This window comes from Bos mutus, chromosome 11 (genome assembly GCF_027580195.1).
Source record: "Bos mutus isolate GX-2022 chromosome 11, NWIPB_WYAK_1.1, whole genome shotgun sequence".
Lineage (NCBI taxonomy): Eukaryota > Metazoa > Chordata > Mammalia > Artiodactyla > Bovidae > Bos > Bos mutus.
This window is the reverse complement of record NC_091627.1, coordinates 2500894-2518710: the sequence shown is the minus strand read 5'-3', so window position 1 is coordinate 2518710 and position 17817 is coordinate 2500894. Positions and strand designations below refer to the sequence as shown.

Here is a 17817-nt window from a genome sequence, read left to right as displayed (position 1 = left end):
CTCTTAATTTCTTAGGCTCTGCTCTCTACCTGTAAGATGGGACGTCCACCTATCCAAACGTGGTTATAGGGGCAGATGGGAAAGGAAAAAAAAGCAATCAGGGTCAAAGCTTGACAGCTGGCTGCCGTCAGCAGGACCTCTGCTGCTGCTGCGTGCCACCAACGGGGCCTGGAGCAGCCACGGCACTGGTCCGGGGAATGAAGTCGGGGCTGAGTGCTGGGGCGGGGTGTTGGAGGAGCCCGCTTTGAGAGCCTGCTCCTGAAGGGCAGGGTCCCATTCTGAATCGGGAGCCCCGACGTTATCCGTCGGACCCCACGCGTGCCGAGGGGGCCACAGCACATGCGGTGGGGAGCGTCTGCTGTTCCCCTTGGACATGTCCCTGCCTGGGAGGTGACAAGGCTTGAGATCCCTCCTGGATGAAGCCGCCCTGGTGGCGAGCGGCTGAGCCTGGCCCTGGACAGAAGGTGGTCCCCAGGGAGGTCGCCGCACTGTGTCTCGACGCCCACAGAGTGCTGGGCAGGGGATGGGCTGGCCCGCCCTGGGCGGCCCGAGGTGCGAAGTAGGATGCAAGAAGAAAGGAAGTGAGGAAGACAGGTTCTGGCTCTGCCGAAAGGATGCGCTCTCCTTCAGACGAGCCCGTCTGGGACTGGAGTGAGCGGCCCTGACCCAGAGTGGGTTCCCCGTCGGCGCGGAGGCACCAAATGGGGTCCAGGCGGCACTCCACAGAGGTGGTGAGCCGGGGTCCCTGCAGGATGGCTCACCTCCACACACCCTGTGGCGGGCTCCTCTTGAAATCCCCCTTTCGGGGTGCCGACCCCAGGGGGATCGGGGGAGAGGGTAGTGGTTTACAAACCTTCTGTGGCCTGTGGGGCCTGTGCAAACGTCACTGGTGACCAGCAAGTCTCCTGTGTCCTGAGCCCCGGCCATCGCAGCCATAGCAGCAAGCATTCTTTCTTTTCCTTAAAGATGCTCTTGAGAGGGGGAGAAAGGCAGGTGGATCAGTTTGGACCCCTCGCTTGAGTCACACGGGATGATTCCCGATGGTTCTCGGCATCCCCCTGGCCCAGAGCGAGGGGAGTGGAGTGGACGGGCTCTGAGACCCCCCGCCTGAGGGCAGAACAGGCCCACCCAGTCCGGCGTCGGGGCCTCCTGCTCCTTCCCTTTAGAGGAAGGGCTCGGTAAGAAGGTTTGAGAAGCCCTGCACTCAGGACTGACGCCGTGAGGTGGTGTCCAGAAGACCGGAGCTGTGCCTCCCGTCCCGCCTGGGGGGTTCCCGGGAGTGGGTGAGTGGCAAGCGGAGGCCTGGAGAGTCTGACCGCCCTCACGTCACCCCCAGCCGGGGACGGCGCTGGGACCAGCAGTCCCGTCCCTCCTGATCAGGACCTGCTGTTTGCCCTGATGACGAGGCGAGAACGAGTAGATGCTTGCTGAGGGGCTGCGAGTCCTCAGACTTGGACCTCTCTGGGCCCCAGAAGTGGTGTCTCTGGAACATTCTGAGCAGGCCTGGCCAGGAAGCCAGCCCCCCGCTCATCGACGGCTAAAGACGACACAGCCCAGCGCTGGCAGAGGGGAAGCCGTGATTGCAACCTGGCTCGTCCCTCACGGAAAAAAGAAAAAATCCCCGTGTGGGCTGCCTCCCAGGCTGTTTTCATTCCATCCAAGGCTGGGGCTTGGAGAGGCAGGAGCTGCCGGCTCTCAGACACGCGCCCCTGGGCAGGGAGCGCGAGTCAGCAGGGGCTCTTGGTTTACAGGGCAGGGCAACCCCCAAGGGGAGATCATCCGGCAAGGCTGGGTCCCTGCCCCTCGGCACGCATGCGCTGGTAATAAAGACAACCCCAGCCCCTGACCCCACCCGTGTTCACGCTCACCCGAGTTGCCCTGGCTCCTTGGCAGGGAGGGAACCACGCACTGTGGAGCGAGCCTGGCCCCTGTGTCAGCCTGGTGCCTGGCATGGGGGTGCGGGGCAGGAAGACCAGAGAAGCAGAAGGTGGAGGTGGCGGTCAAGGAGTGAATAATTTTAGCTGAGGGCTGGCCCTTTACATACGGTCCCCCCACGGGATTTATAGAGTGAAATGAAGTGAAGTGAAAGTCTCTCAGTCGTGTCTGACTCTTTGCAACCCCATGGACGTCGTCCATGGGATTCTCCAAGCCAGAATACTGGAGTGGGTAGCCTTTCCCTTCTCCAGCGGGTCTTCCCGACCCGGGAATTGAACAGGGGTCTCCCGCATCGCAGGCGGATTCTTTACCAACTGAGCTATCAGGGAAGCCCGAGATTTATAGAGTAGCAGGTATTTAATCACAAAAATGATAAAAGAAAGTTTGAGAGGGAGCTTGATAAGGACTAGGGCATGCCATGGGAGGGCAGGGAGGACCTGAAGGTCGAATGTAATATCTGAGGAGTCTGGAAGGGGCTGGAATGGTTAGATTACGCATCCATGCATCTATCATCCATCCATACTTCCCCACCTATCCACCAACCTACCCATCCATCCATCCACTCATCTATCCGTCCATCCACCCATCCATCCATCTACCACCAACCTACCCATCCACTCATCCATCCATCCATCTACCCACACGTAACAGTCATTGAATGAATGAAAATAAGTGGCACCTGGCTGTGTTTGCCTCTGAGCCTCTGTGAGGGCCATTCCGAGTTTACTAAAAGCCCAAATGACTGAGACTTCTTGGGCTTCCCTGGTGGCTCAGATGGTAAAGAATCTGCCTGCAATACAAAAGACCTGTGTTTGATCCTTGGATCAGGAAGATCCCCTGGAGAAGGGACTGGTTACCCACTCCCAAGTATTCTTGCCTGGAAAATCCCATGGGCAGAGGAGCCTGGCGGGCTACAGTCCATGGGGTTGCAGAGTTGGACACGCTTGAAGCAACCAACACATCACCTCCTCGTTTCAGTTCAGGGTTTGTGACGCAGCACTGGGTGTCCAGCCTGGGCAGGGTAGGCTGTGCAGAGAGGAGCTCAGGCCCTTGGGCCCAGGCGGGGAGGGAGCTCAGATGCACAGACCCGGCCTCGCTGGGACCCACCCACAGTCTGCTCAGCTTACCTGTCGTTGTTCTTGACTGAAACCAGGAAGCGCAAGAGGCCGGGTGGATCGCCCGCAGCCCTGGGGCCCGCTTGCCGGCCTCCAGAGCTCACAGTGGGCTCAGGCGCCCTTCCCTTTCCTAAACTCAGGGGTCCTGTCGACCTACGCCATGTGCGTCCGCTATGACGGCATCGAGGTGGACGACAGCTACTGCGACGCCCTGACCCGGCCCGAGCCCGTCCAGGAGTTCTGCGCAGGCAGGGAGTGCCAGCCCAGGTACCTGCCACCAGGCCCCGGACAGGGTGTGTGCTGGGGGGCGGGTGAGCTGGGGCTCTGCCATGCCGTGTCCAGGGGGCTGCTCCGTCCTGGGGTCTCTGCTCCGTCCCGGGGTCTCTGCTCCATCCTGGGGTCTCTGGTCCATCCTGGGGTCTCTGGTCCATCCAGGCCTCTGCTCCCTATGTATCTGCTCCTTTCTGAGAAGCTGGGTGTGCAGTCATGGGGGTCCCCTCTTCCCTTCAGTGGGGCTGGGCGCCCCAGGACACTGAGGCAGGACCCCAAGTTGGAGTTAGCAGGAGCGGAAGGTGCTCTGGCTGGAGGGAACCGCATGGGGTCGCAGCTGGGAGTGGGTGGGGGTCACTGAAGGCCGTGCCCTCCTGAGGCAGGTGGGAGACCAGCAGCTGGAGCGAGTGCTCACGCACCTGCGGTGAGGGCTACCAGTTCCGCATCGTGCGCTGCTGGAAGATGCTCTCGCCCGGCTTCGACAGCTCTGTCTACAGCGACCTGTGTGAGGCTGCCGAGGCCGTGCGGCCGGAAGAGCGCAAGACCTGCCGGGGCCCGGCCTGCGGGCCGCAGTGGGAGATGTCCCAGTGGTCTGAGGTGCGCAGGCCAGGGCGGGTGGGGGCGAGCGGGCCGGGCGGGGGCGAGCGGGCCAGGTGGGGGCCGAGCGGGCCGGGTGGGGGCCAGGCTGTGTGGGGGCCGTGGGCCGTGGGCCGTGGCCTGGGTGGGGCCCAGGCGAGCCGGGTGAGAGCTGGGCAGGGGTCTGCATGCAGCTAGGGCCGCCGCGAGCCCGCCCTCCCGCCGTCTCCCCGCAGTGCACGGCCAAGTGTGGGGAGCGAAGCGTGGTGACGCGGGACATCCGCTGCTCGGAGGACGAGAAGCTGTGTGACCCCAACACCAGGCCTGTGGGGGAGAAGGACTGCACAGGGCCCCCCTGCGACCGCCAGTGGACTGTCTCCGACTGGGGGCCGGTGAGGGCCGGGTGCTCAGGGGGCTGACCCTTGTGACTACGGGGGATCAGAACCTTGAACCAACACAAGCAGTCCCATTGCGATGCCCCCGTTATAAGCTCCCTGCCTGCCTCTCTCTCTTCTCCCACCTGGGTGAGATGCTCAGATGTCCACTGCGCTCCCCTCTGGGTGCTGGGTGCACAGGGGACTCTTCTGGGGTTTTAGGTGTGTTTTTCATCGAGCCTGCCATCTTTCCGTAATTAGAACAGAGCATGGTATTTAAAACAGTTACCGTGGCAACCCCCCCTCCCCTCCGCTGCTCTTCTCTCTGGGGAAGGAGGCCCGGGGGCCCTGGGAGGGGCTCTGCCTCTGACCCCGGGTGTCCCCCTGCAGTGCAGTGGCAGCTGTGGGCAGGGCCGCATGATCAGACATGTGTACTGCAAGACCAGCGATGGACGGGTTGTGCCCGAGTCTCAGTGCCAGATGGAGACCAAGCCCCTGGCCATCCACCCCTGCGGGGACAAGAACTGCCCCGCCCACTGGCTGGCCCAGGACTGGGAGCGGGTGAGTGCCCCCTGCCCGGCGAGCAGGGCCCCTCTGTCTGGGAGAGCGTTTAACTGGCTGAAAGCCAGGTGGCCAGAATGACAGGTTGGCTAAATGAGGAATTAATTGGACATGATGATGCCACAATCCGCCAAACACTAACTTGAAATAGAAAAAAACCAAGAAAGGTAAGAAAACCGCTTAAAACTTCCCAGATCTAAATAGTGAATGTTCTGTGAGGCGTGCACGGCTGATCCGTTTCCCACGACCCCGTGTTCCCGAGGTGGAAGCCCAGGGTTGGGGGTCCTTGGGCCATACTCACCCTTGGGCCCGGGCCCTGTGCATCCGCCTGTTCTCGTGACCTCTGGTGACCCGTCAAGGTCACCAGCTTGCCGTTTTCAGACGCATGGTTCCCAACCACATGGCTTTCAAACGCTTGGTTCAGGCAGATTGCTATCAGCTAATTCATCACCAGGCAAATGGTCACTGACCACTTTATTTCACAACAGATGGTTTTTCTGTGAAATTGTTTCTGATCAAATCTGTCTGGGGCCATGCGGTTATCGACCAGGAGGTTCCCAGCCAGCGTGTCATTGATCTTAGCTGTTACCCACTTGCCGTTGACTGAGCCGTTTTCACGGGCATGGCTGTGGGCCCCGTGTTCTGGTCTTCCTGACCTCTGGCCCCTGACCCCTAACCTGTCTGCCCTTTCACCCCAGTGCAACACCACCTGTGGCAGAGGCGTGAAGAAGAGGCTGGTCCTGTGCATGGAGCTGGCCAACGGGAAGCCGCAGACGCGCAGCGGCCCCGAGTGTGGCCTGGCCAAGAAGCCCCCCGAGGAGAGCACTTGCTTCGAGAGGCCCTGCTTCAAGTGGTACACCAGCCCCTGGTCGGAGGTGAGCCCTCCACTGGCCCTCCTAAGGCCAGGCCTGATCTCTGGTCCTGCCGAAAGACCTCCTCTCCCACCCCGAGTGCCCCTCACGTCCCTCGGCTCAGCCTCCATCAGGGCTTTCCCTCCCTGGAGAGATTGTCAGCGCTTCCACGTTGGCGAGCACGAGGGCTGCCTCCTCCAAGTCCTCCCGGATCTCACCTCTGGGATCCCTGCCACACTCATCCGGGGCCCGTTTATTGGCCCAGGTCGCTTCGGCCTTGCCTTTGGAAGCCTTTCAGTCACGCGCTTGAAGGCCTGTGTGCCTGACACTCACCATGGGGCAGACAGATCCCGAGTGGGAACTGGGAGGGTGGGGAGCCAGAGTCAAGGCAGGGACACAGAATCAGAGAGGCAGAGGGGATGGGAGGATGGTGCGTGCCGGGCAGAGGGAAGCCAGGAGGAGTGGCAGCCGCCGGCCTGACTCTGGCCTGTGGGCTCCTTCCTCCGCCTCTGGCTGGAGGGTGGCGTGGAGCTGGGCCTTTCCACTCTTACAGCCCAGGGGTGCGTCTCGGTGGCCGTTTTTACTGGTTCCCACGCACCCGCCTCTCTCCTGGGCTGCATCACCGGCCCCCACCTGGAGGCCCCCCTCCACCCGGGGATGCACATCTTCCGGGGTAGGGGGGCCAGACGGGGAGGCCCAGATGGGTCTTCGCCCAGGAGCCTGGGGCACGGGGGCAGGGCACCCATCACCCTGATGAGTGGGTGGGCGAGGGGTGACCAGACGGTGGGCAGGAGGACCTCTGCGTCCTTGTCCCTGGCTGCGGTGGGGTTTTTTCCCCCTGTGGCTGCCTCTGCCTGGGTCAGGGGCTTAGTAAGAGTGTGTCTTCTGAGCCATCCACCCAGGGTGGAGGAGTGGGAGCTAGGAAAGGCCAGATGTGCGTTCTCTCTGGGGGGGGGATGGCTGCGGGTGCCTTGGGGCATCCCCCACAAAGGCCGATTGTTGTCTGGCTCCGTCCCCGAGGCTGGGCTGGTTCCCTCAAGCTGGGTGCAGGCATCAGGCTGGAAGCCCTCCCGGTACCTCTGTGAATAGAACTGGTGGGGGGTGGAGTGGGGTGGTCAGGACTGGAGCCCCACCCCCAACCTCCACAGACCGAGGGCTCAGGTCCCAGCTGAGCCTGGGTGATATGGGGTCACCCACAGCAGGGGGAGCCAGAGGGAGCCACCGCCTTTAGGATCTCAGTGGGAGGCCAGCGGGGTAACTGGGGTCAGCAGATGGCCCTGGTGTTCTGGGCAGCTTGGCAGGGTTTTCCGAGGGGAACATCTGGACAGGAAGCTGCGGGTGGGGGTGCTGGCTCTGGAAGATGTAGTTGATTGGCCCCCAGCTCTTAACTGGAGCGGGAAGCCAGTCTCTCCCTGGGCTGTGGCCCTCTGTGTCCTGAGCCTCCCGCAGCACAGGACGCTGGAGAGCTGGAACCAAAGGACCTGCCTGGGGGGACAGATGGGGGGTCCACGCCCTCACGGGGAAGCTGAGTAGTACGCGGCAGGGGGGCGGGGGCAGCAGCATCTGGTTGCCCGAGCCCCTGAGCATCCGCGTGTCCCGCGTCCATGGAGACTCAGCAACCTGGCAAGAGGAGGAGAGTCCCCCCACTCCTCTGGCTGGGCCCCTGCCCCACCGGGGGCTGTGGTCACGCCGTCTCTCCCCGCTCAGTGCACCAAGACGTGTGGGGTGGGCGTGCGGATGCGCGACGTGAAGTGCTACCAGGGCACCGACATTGTCCGGGGCTGCGACCCGCTGGTGAAGCCTGTTGGCAGACAGGCCTGCGACCTGCAGCCTTGCCCAACGGAGCCCCCAGGTGAGGAGGCAGACTCTGAAGCCATGCCAGGGCCTGAGGGATGCACAGGCAGTCACCTGGGAGCACTCTTGGCTCCAGAGACCAAGGCAGGGCGGAGAGCGAAGTCACTCTCTGGGAGTGGCCAAGTCCAGCTGGGAGCTGTGGGTGGGAAGGGCGGCAGGTGAGATCTGACTGGAGCCTGTGGCCCCCAGGAGCCAGGCCGAGACCCTCCCTTTTGCAAAGAGCATCTGGCTTCAGAAGATGCGGTGGTGGAGCAAAGGATCAGGGCCTGGACAAACTCATCCAGAGCACCTTCAAGCTGGCCACGCAGGGGCAGGGTGGCAAGGGCCTGAAGCAGGCTCTCTGGCTTGGGCACCTGGAAGATGCAGGCGCGTCCTAGGCTCTGGGTGGGCGCTAGGGCCCAGCCATGAGCTCTATTTTGGACCCACTGAGTGGAGGGGACTGGTGGGCCTCCCGGGGATGTTCAGACCTCTGGGGTGAGGTCAGGGCCTCCTCCAAATCCTGGTCCCTGGGTATCCACCTTCCCTGTGAGCCCTTCACATCACCGGTAGGGTCCTGATGTCCCTGGCGAGGGGTACGAGGGAGAGCTCCAGGAGAGGAGGTGGATGGGGCGGGGCGGGGGTCCTGCCGCGTCATCCCCCCGACCACCCCACCGCCTGCTGATGCGCTGTGGTCCCTTCCCCAGATGACAGCTGCCAGGACCAGCCGGGCACCAACTGCGCCCTGGCCATCAAGGTGAACCTCTGCGGCCACTGGTACTACAGCAAGGCCTGCTGCCACTCCTGCCGGCCGCCCCCCTCCTAGGCCCGGCGGCTGCCCCTCAGAGACTGAGCACCCTGTCCCTGGGGCACAGCAGCCCCTCCATGGACACCTTCCTGCAGGGCGCCCAGCTGTGAAGACGTGACACTGAGCCCCTGCTCTCCCTGGGCAGGAGAGCCCCCCACCCCCGGCGCGCCCGTTGGCCCCCCTCACCCCGGGACAGAGCTGCGAGGATGGCTCCCCGCCCCCCCAGAGGCCCGGGATCGCCCCGTCTCCCTTCGGGGCTGCAGGCCCAGGAGACCGGCAGGGGCTGCAGGGGGAGCCTCAGGCCCTGACCCTCCCGGTGACTCCTGCAGGGCACTTGTAATCTCACAACTTAGCATCGCTCGCCTGCCCACCCGAAGCTCCTGGCACGGAAGGGCCCACCGCACTTTATGCCCGGGAGGGGCGTCTTTCTCAGGCCCGAGGCCGCGCTGTTGTCCGTCAGTAATCTCTGTATGTTAATAAAGTGGTCGTATTTATGGCGGCATCGTGGGCTATCCGGGGCTCTGAAAGGACGGGCAGGGTGTCTTCTGGGCTCACCGCCCCGGGAAGGTCTGATGCAGCCTCGGATCCGGGACCGGGTCTGGGACCAGGGCTGGGTCTGGTTCTGAGGCTGGGTCTGGGTCCGGGACCAGGTCTGGGTCCAGGGTCGGGTCTGGTTCTGAGGCTGGGACTGGGTCCGGGACTGGGGTTGGGGCTGGGTCTGGGGCCGGGGCCGGATCTGGGTCGGGCTGGGGCTGAGGGCGGCTAGGGCTGGACTGCAGTGTCTTCCCTGAGGAATGACATTCGGGGAAAGCAGACAGAAAAAGGTGACAGGTGAGTGAGCGCCTGCAGGGAGGGGCTCAGGGGCTTTGGACTCAGTGCTGGAGTCAGAACTGAGCCGGTCTCGTGCCTCCCGACTGCTGCGGGGCCTGGGGGCCCGCAGGGCGCAAGGGACCTCCCCACCCTGGGGGGAATGGTCCCACCTTGGGGTGCGCTGGTAAGAACACAAGGGGCGAGGCAGGCAGGGTGGGGGGCACCTTGTGGGCCCACGTCGGGGGCTCAGGAAACGGTCCTCATTACTGCTGCCGGGCCTCTTAGATGAGCCACTTCATCTGGACTGGCGGGTGCTGGGACACCGGCGGGCTTCCCAGAGGAGGTGATGTTTCGGCTGGTCCAGCCTCAGGAGTGACTCTACAGCCTCCAGGGAGAGGGGTGGGTGTTTACGATGCTGAAAGCACCTTGGTTTGGCTGCAGCGGAGGAGGGAGGGTCTGGCTGTCCACCGGCTGAGGGACAGTGAGCCGGCCCTGGGCGCGTATGCCAACGGGGAGGGTCTCCGTCGGGGGCAGGGATTGGGGAGGTGAGTGGCTGTCAGGCTGTTTCGCTGGGGTGCAGAGCCTTCTGTTCCCAAAACGGGATAAGAGCAGAGTGGGCTGCAGTGTTTAGGACAGCGTCACAGGTGGGTGTGTGGCCGTGAAGGTGGAGGCCTGTGGAGTGGGCTCCCTCAAGGTCAGCAGCTCGGTTCCAGTGGAGGTGGGATCATGGCAGTCCAGGGGCGCAGGGCTCCCTGACACACCCCACCGTCACGCCCAGTCACTCCCCGCCTTGCTCCTCCTGCCCACTGCCCCCCCTCCTCTCCTGACAACTCCCCACCCCAGCACTCATTGCGTGCATCGCGTGGGTCAGGTTCTGTGCCCAAAGCGTCGCCAGCACCTCCTCTAATCCTCCTAAGAGCTCTGTGACTCCAGTGCCATCGCCGCCCATCGTGTGGATGGTGAGACCGAGGCCCACAGAGGCCAGTCACTCGCCCCAGGCGCCACAGAGACTCACCCCCCAACCCACTCTCCAGGACCTCAGGGGTTTTAGGCCAGTGGTTTCCAATCTTGAAAGATCGATACAGCCACTCCAGGAAAGTCAAAATCCAACGTGGCTGCGACCACGACCAGCCCCTCTGGGCAGAGCCTTGACCCCTGGGGCTGGACGGAAAGGGAGGGCCCACTCTGTCTGGGTTGGGCTGGATGTGGCCCCTCCCAGGAACCTCAGGAGAGGGGTCTGGGTCGGCCTGGAATCCCAGGCGGACTAAAGACAGCACGCGAGGTGTCAGAGAGGAGTTTTATTGGCTCTCGATTCTGTCGGGGAGCGGGCAGCTCCCCCCGTCTCCATGGCGGAGCTGAGGGAGAGTTTGGATGGGTGTGTGTGTGTTGGTGATGTCAGATGGATCTAGGAATCTATACAGAGGCCAGAGACCAGAAAAGGAAACAGGAGACCACGCAGAACAGCCACGGGAAGTGCCACCTCCGGACCCTTCCCCCACCCCCCTCCCCACCCCCACCCCCAGCCAACACATCAGAAACGAACTCTGGGGTTTGACAAAGGAACGGGAAGCTTGGGCACGAATCCATTAGCAAGTCCAAACTGAGGCAGGAAGCGAAGGGAAGAAGAGGGGGAAAAAATCGAGAATGCCCAAAATAGTAAGTCTTCCTCACTCTGCTCACGTCCAGAGTCACAGCTCTGCAGCGCTTTCGAGAGACAGCGAGAGCTGTGGTGCCCACACCGGGGGGAAGCCACTGGCCCCAGAGCTTGTCTTCCGGGAAGGCCGCTTGGCTGGGGAGCTTGGTCTGTCTTCTTGGGCAGACGGGGGCTACCCTATGGGGGTGTTGGGGGGCGCTCCATGGCGGGGCCCAGAGGCAGAGAGAGAGCGCGCGAGAGCGGGCCCAGGAGAGGACAGGGGCTCTGGGGGCCAGGCTGCAGAGAGAGGAGACAGGGCCTCTGAGTCGGGGGCTGTGTCCCCCACGGTAGGTGCCCCTGGGCTTGGGGCAGCTCTCTCAGTGGGTGGAGGGAGGAGCCGCTAGGCCTGAGGGGGCCTGATGGGGGCTGAGCTCAGCTGTCCTCGCCTGGGGGGCCGGGTGCTTGGGGCTGGTGCAGGGAAGGGCAGCCTGAGGCCTTGCTCCCAGGTCTTCCTGAGACCCACCTGTCCCCCTGTGGACCCGAGGGCATGTCTCAGGTCCCACGGGGCATCAGTGGGTCTTTCCGCCTCTGGTGCGAGGCTCTGTCTGCCCAACCATATCAGGGCTGAGCAGTGGGCTGCGTGTTTTACTTCTGAAGCGGGAGGATTGGCACAGGGCCTCCTCCCCACTCCATTTTCACCAAAAAGCCAGTTGGGGCTGCACCTCCCGAGAAACCCCCTTTTCTCCGGGCATCAGCGGGGAGGCGGGCTCAAGCAGGGTCTCAGCTGCCCTGGAAGCCAGGCTGTCTGGGGGTGGGGGGAGACAGGAGACTTGGCCCCCAAGGCTTGAGCTGCAGGACCCCAAGCCTGGTGGCCACCACCTCATCCTTGGACACGTAGGTAGACCGAGACCCAGGGACGGAGGGGCGTGGCCAGGCCGAGCGGCAGAGGCGGCCGCGACGGAGGCCCCGGCCCCTGGCCCCTTGCTGACGGCAGCCCTGGCATCCGCAGCCTGGTGTCCGCACCCCGGAGCCCTGCCTCACTCTGCAGCTGGGGCACCTGGGGGCCCCACCCGCACCTGCATCACGCCTGCCTCCCTGCAGACCCAGGCCCCGGAGGCTGCTGCCTGGGGTGGCCCCACCGGCCTTCACTGGGTCTGACCCCTGCAGGGAGCCCCGAAGTGCCTGTGATGACAGGCACGCGAGGACCGCTGGGTTCGGGGCCCGGGGCCAGGCGGGGACCCCCCCACCATGGTCTCAGGCTCTGCTGGGGGCCGGGGGTGCGCTCAGACGTCGGTGCTGACGCTGCGGCTGCGGGAGAAGGCCTCTCGCATGGCCGACAGGCGGTTGGGGTTGAGCGCCTGCAGCCCCCCAAAGCCCCCGGGCGGCGGCCCCACGTCCTCCTGGCTGATGCTCCTGTAGGCCACGCGCTCCCCCCCGTTGCTGACGCCCTCGTCCTCCGGCTCCTGCAGGAAGAAGGCGGGCGGCTCGGAGCGGGAGCAGCTGCGGCAGAGGGCGCGGGCCTGCGGGGACCTCTGGCTGAAGGCGGCAGCCGGGCAGAGCGCCGGCCCGTTGCTCAGCACCAGGTTCCGGTTGGAGTGCAGCGGCGGGAGGCGCGAGTGCACCGCAAAGTCCGGCTCCTCCTCGTCCTCCTCCGACTCGTCTTTCTTGCAGCAGTAGTACTGTGGGTAGAGGGCCACAGTGACCCCCAGCCCCCGCGCGGGCCCGGGAGGGCGCCGGGATGCCCCCGCGTCATACACCCGTGTCCCCATCTCGACCACGGAGGGGAGCTCGAGCCCAGGCGCCCCGGACTCCTGGCGTCCCTAAAGGAGGGGTTCTCTCATTTCACCCCTTCCCTGGTGGCTCAGCTGCTAAAGAATCCGCCTGTGATGCAGGAGACCTGGGTTGGGATGATCCTCTGGAGAAGGGAAAGACTACCCACTCTAGAATTCTGGCCTGGAGAATTCCGGGGACTGTACAGTCCATGGGGTCGCAAGAGTCGGACACGACTGAGCGGCTTTCACTCATTTCGCCCCACAGCAACCACGGGGCAGGGGCAGGGACCAAGTCCCATCTGCAGGTGGGGACACTGAGGCCCAGGGGGCCGGGGTTCAGGCAGCCTGCAGGCGGCAGAGCTGGCCCCAGTCTAGCTCAAGGGGGCCGGGCTGCACATGTGGCTTGCCCTGCACACGTGGCTTCTCCTCCCATGAAGACACAGGGCCCAGCCCAGTCGTTGAGGGTGGGCAGGGCAGGGAGGCGCGGCCCGAGGGCTCACCACTGCGCCCCTCCTGGCAGCTGTGTGACGTCGGCTAAGGCCCTCACCCTCTCCGAACCTCTGCAGCCTCGCCTCGCAGGGAGTCTGGGAAGCTGTCACTGAGCCCTCACATGTGGAGGCTGGGCAGGGCTGGATGCCTTGCACCTTCTTGGAGGCCTGGCCCCGGTGGGGGCCCCCGCCCTCTGCAGGGCCCTGCTCTGGGCTTCCCTCCCCACCCCACCCCCACGCCCCCGAGTACCTGGAGCCGGCAGTAGCACAGAACCGCGATGATGCAGAGCAGAATCACAGTCGCCAAGATGCCGCCGGTGATGACCACTGTCCCGGCTGTCATTCGCCCCCTTCTCCATCAGCAGCCTGCAACACACCCCGCCACCTTCACCGCCAGCTCATCGCAGGAGCCTGTCCTAGGTTAGGACGCCAAGCAAGTGCTCTAAATGGGAAAACAAGCACCCCTGGGCCGGCAGGAGGCAGGGGCTCGGGGCAGGAGGGACCCTGCCTGTGCCAGCACTTCCCGCGTCTGCAGGAGGGGAAGCTGGCAGCACACACCCTCGCTCTCGGCCTCTACGTGAGCGCTCAGCCTGGCACACTTGCAGCTCGGGTGAGTGGCTCGTGCACATGTGTGTGCGTGCGTGCTCAGTCGCTTCAGTCCTGTCCCACTCTTTGTGACCCCACAGGCTCTAGCCCGCCAGGCTCCAGCCCGCCAGGCTCCTCTGTCCATGGGATTCTCTAGGCAAGAATACTGGAGTGGGTTGCCATGCCCTCCTTCAGGGCATCTTCCCAATCCAGGGATCGAACTGGCGTCTCTGACATCTCCTCCTGGGAGGCAGGTTCTTCATCACCTGGGAACCCTAGATGACCAGCTCATGTGTTTAAAAACTGACCCCAGTGCAGTCAGGCTGAACGCACGGCTTTGTAACCTGCTTTATCACCTAACCAGCTCACCCTCATTTTTCTTTATCATTAAAATTTCTTCTGCAACATAACTTTGAACCATATTCCATTTTATAACATAAACGATCCCTTTCCTTTAAAATATCCAAATTATACATCACATAAAATTTATCATCTTAACCATTTTTAAATGTCCAGGTCAGTAGTGTTAAGTGTATTCAAACGGTCTGCAACCGATTTTCAAAAGTTTTTCATCTTTCAAAACTGAAAAACAACTCCCTTTTTATATTTAGGCTGTTGACATTAAAAAATTAAGGGACTTCCCCGGTGGCCCAGTGGTTAAGACTCCACACTGCCAGTGCAGGGGCGAGGGTTTGATCACGGGTCGGGGAATTAAGGGCTTCCCTGGTGGCTCAGTAGATAAAGAATTTGCTGGAGATTCTGGCTTCAATTCCTGGGTCGGGAAGAAGCTCTGGAGAAGGACGTGGCAACCCACACCAGTATCCTTGCTTGGAGAATCCCCAAGGACAGAGAAGCCTGGCGGGCTACAGTCCATGGGGTGGTAGAGAGTCGGACACGACTGAAGCAACTTAACCTGTGGGTCGTGTAAATATTCCCACTGTGGCCCATTCCAGGTCACCGAGGTTTAACAAGGGGCTTTGTTGAGTACACCCTGTCTCAAACTCCCAATCCCTTCCATTCCCCTGACCCCAGGGAACTGCATGGAAGGAGCAACTGAGTTCCTTAAAGGAAATCCCAGAGCACATCAGTTTATTTATAAACACTTCAGCGCAGAATCGGACAGGTGAGGACCTTTAAAAAGCCTCCGCTCATCTCCAAGATGCTTTCCCACAGTCGGCTTGTTCAAATCCAGATCCAGTTGTGTTTGGCTCTTTTGACTGTTGCTCCCCTTCATTCCTGCTCCCTGCAGGTTGTTTACAGAAGAAACTGGGTCATTTATCTCACAGAATTCTCCATGTACGAGAACGGGCTTGCAGTTCCTCCAGCAGCATTTCCCGTGTTCCTCTGTCACGGTTCTGCCCTCTAAATTGGCTTCCCACCACTCCACCTTCAGGGCCCCAGGACCGCTGTTCCTCTCATCGCGATGTTGGGATGAGCCTGGGCGTTCAGCTGCCCAGGCCTCCCCGCTGGCTCCTCCTCATTCTTTCAGCAGCGGCTGGGAATCCCTGAGGGATCTGTTGTCTCGTTAGGAGTTGCAGACAGAGACTGTTCAGAGGCTATCACCTGTCCTGCGTGTATCAGCTCTGACTCTTCTCTAAAGAATCTTCCCTATTACGTAGCTGGTAATATCAACAGACTGTCTGCAGAGGAAACGCATAGATGCTCAGCTTGTAAATTTTTCAGTTTTCAGAACAAGTTGGCACCCTGTGAGGGCCGTGGCCGTTTCGCCATCTTATTCCCACTGGTTTATACGTATTCGATGCGTTTCAATCTCCTGCAGTCGTTATTCTTTTTGACGTTTAAATGATCTCACTGGGACCACGGGCTTGGCCTCCACGTGGGCTCCAGTGTCATTTTGATGGTGGTGGTGTAGTCGCTGAGTCGTGTTCGACTCTTTTGCGACCCCGTGGACCGTAGCCTGCCAGGCTCCTCTATCCATGGAATTCTCCAGGCAAGAATACTAGAGTGGGTTGCTGTTTCCTTCTCCGTGGGTTCTTCCCCACTCAGGAGTCAAACCTGGGTCTCCTGCGTTGTAGGCAGATTCTTTACCGACTGAGCCACTAGGGAAGCCCCAAAGTTAGTTTCGTGGGACCCCGCTAACCCTTCATGGCACGTTGCTTTCAGGCATAAGATGTCCCAGTTCTTGCTGCAGTCCTGGGACGCTTGGCTCTCTTGCTGGGGGAAGTGGTTCTAGAGCCCACAGTCTGGGCCCTAGAGGTGTTAGTTGCTTCTGGCTTTGCAATGGTTCTGGGCTTTTTCAGTGGCCAGATCTAGGAAAGACTTTTTTTTTTAAGGGAGAGAAAAATGAACATGAGTTTATACTGATATTTCCACTTAAAATTAGACATGAAGGGGGTTTTCCCATGTTAAAATGTGATGTCTATGTGACTTTTACAGTGCAAATTTTATTTCCTCATAACATACACTTCATTACTTACTTGCTTTTTCCCATTTAAAAGTATCCTTACCAATGTTTTTACTAACAAGCTTACTGAACGGAATCTGGTATTTCTTATTCTTTTTGTTTTTGTCCCCTTAGGGGTGTGAAGTAAAAAGTCTGTTTCAAAGTCACTTGAAATAATTCTTAGTATGCTCTTTTTTCCCCCCACCACCTCAATATTTAGGGTCATTTATTTCAGTTAGTTTTTACTGTCTTAAAACACACACACACACACACACACTGATTTAATGTGGGACCTAAAAGTAGCTTAGCTTTTTTTTTTTTTTTAAAGGTGGCTTTAGTATTTTAAAGTCTTTACTGAATTTGTTACAATATTGCTCCTAGTTTTTTGGTTTTCCGGCTGTGAGGCATGTGGGGTCTTAGCTCTCCGACCAGGGATGAAACTGCAACCCCCTGCTTGGAAAGTGAAAGTGTCAGTCACTCAGTCGTGTCCGACACTTTGCAGCCCCCATGGACTGTAGCCCGCCAGGCTCCTCTGTCCATGAGATTCTCCAGGCAAGAGCACTGGAGTGGGTTGCCATTCCCTTCTCCGGGGGATCTTCCCGACCCAGAGGTCAAACCCGGGTCTCCCGCACTGCAGGTGACTTCATCAGCGTCTGAGCCACCGGGGAGCCCTGCCCGCCTTGGAAGGGGACGTCCTCATTAACTGGGCCTCCAGGGAGTCGCCCGTGTGCTTTTTTCAGTGTAGAAAACATTTGGTTCCAAAGTCAAAAGCATAAAACCAGGTGCATTCAGAGAGGTCCTGCTTCCTCCCTGCTCTGTCCAGACTGACGGTTTCACTGAGTTCTGGGTTTGCCGTCCTGTGGCTTCTTTCCAAAAAGGTAAGCAAATATAGATTTCCGTCCCCCTCTTAAACGAAAGTGACACTCTGTCTGCACCCTCCGCACCTTTGCTGGTTACGGAGACGTCTCTCCCCAGATGCCCCAGGTTCTTCTAGACAAGAGACTGTCTGCGGGGATCCCTGGCATGGGCCCCGCCATGTGGAGGGGCCCCGCTCACTCAGCCAGGAGCTGCATTACTCCCCAGGTTCCTAGGAATGCGCAGTGAAGAGTTTCGTGGTGTGCACGTTTCTAAAGTTGCTGATAAGCCTTGCCAAAGACTTGCTGGAACTTGGGCTGATTTTCCTTCTTCCAGGAATGTGCGAGAAGAACTGACAGATGGGGCTTTCGTCGGGAGACTCAGGGGGTCTGGCGGTCGGAGGGTCAGGGGTGAGGGGACCTGAGCCCCGCGTGGCGAGGCTGAAGGCTCAGGGGTTCCCCATAGGCTCATCTGCAGGGTCAGGTAGCCTGGCAGGGAGCAGCTGGGCAGGGGCGCCGTGGACCCCAGTCCACAGAGGGAGGAGGATGTGGACGTGTCCGTGGGGTCGGGCCCAGCCAGCGCTGTGTGTCAGAGGCCACGCGGGGAGGGGCCCCCAGACCCCGAGCAGACAGATAGAGGGACAGAAAGGTAGATCCAGACAGGCCCAGAGCAGCAAGACAAGACCCAGACTCAGAGACAGCTCCAAATTCAGACAGACAGAAGTGTAGACAGGCAGGTCCAGACAGCTGGGCCCACGGGGCCCGGTCAGGAAGACACAGCACAGGCCACACAGATGAAGCAGCAGCCCCAGGGACCCCTGCATTCCTGGGCACCCTGCTGGGCAGCTCGACCTCCCTTGGCCCCCAGGGTGGCTGAGGCCAGCCGGCCCACCAGCCCTGCCAAGGGTGCAGGCCGACTGGGGCCTGATCCGGGGAGCTGGGTGTGCAGAG

General features: G+C 61.1%; 2 protein-coding genes across 7 annotated transcripts in view; one reads left to right on the top strand and one right to left on the bottom strand.

The window, feature by feature from the left end:
• ADAMTSL2 (ADAMTS like 2) overlaps window positions 1–8814 on the top strand; it is a 33460-nt gene extending 24646 nt beyond the window's left edge. For all 6 annotated transcript variants that reach the window (XM_070378692.1, XM_070378693.1, XM_070378694.1 and 3 more), the window contains 7 exons: window positions 3191–3317; window positions 3704–3917; window positions 4133–4288; window positions 4661–4831; window positions 5530–5706; window positions 7390–7534; window positions 8220–8814. In XM_070378692.1, the coding sequence (XP_070234793.1) occupies window positions 3191–3317; window positions 3704–3917; window positions 4133–4288; window positions 4661–4831; window positions 5530–5706; window positions 7390–7534; window positions 8220–8338 (1109 nt within the window). In that variant the 3' untranslated portion in view covers window positions 8339–8814. The remainder of the gene's footprint in view (window positions 1–3190; window positions 3318–3703; window positions 3918–4132; window positions 4289–4660; window positions 4832–5529; window positions 5707–7389; window positions 7535–8219) is intronic.
• Window positions 8815–11723: 2909 nt separating this feature from the next.
• FAM163B (family with sequence similarity 163 member B) lies at window positions 11724–13366 on the bottom strand. The gene is made up of 2 exons (XM_070380096.1): window positions 13274–13366; window positions 11724–12442 (listed from the first exon to the last, which is right to left on the bottom strand). Exons 1-2 carry the CDS (start codon window positions 13364–13366, stop codon window positions 12047–12049), a joined length of 489 nt encoding a protein of 162 aa, XP_070236197.1. The 3' UTR covers window positions 11724–12046.
• Between the last annotated feature and the right edge of the window lie 4451 nt (window positions 13367–17817).

Excerpts from the sequence above, each read along its gene's own strand:
- FAM163B (XM_070380096.1), bottom strand. The coding sequence starts at position 13,366 with ATGACAGCCGGGACAGTGGTCATCACCGGCGGCATCTTGGCGACTGTG. Across the intron at positions 12,443-13,273 it reads TGTGCTACTGCCGGCTCCAG|TACTACTGCTGCAAGAAAGA; the intron begins GTACTCGGGGGC and ends CTCTACCCACAG.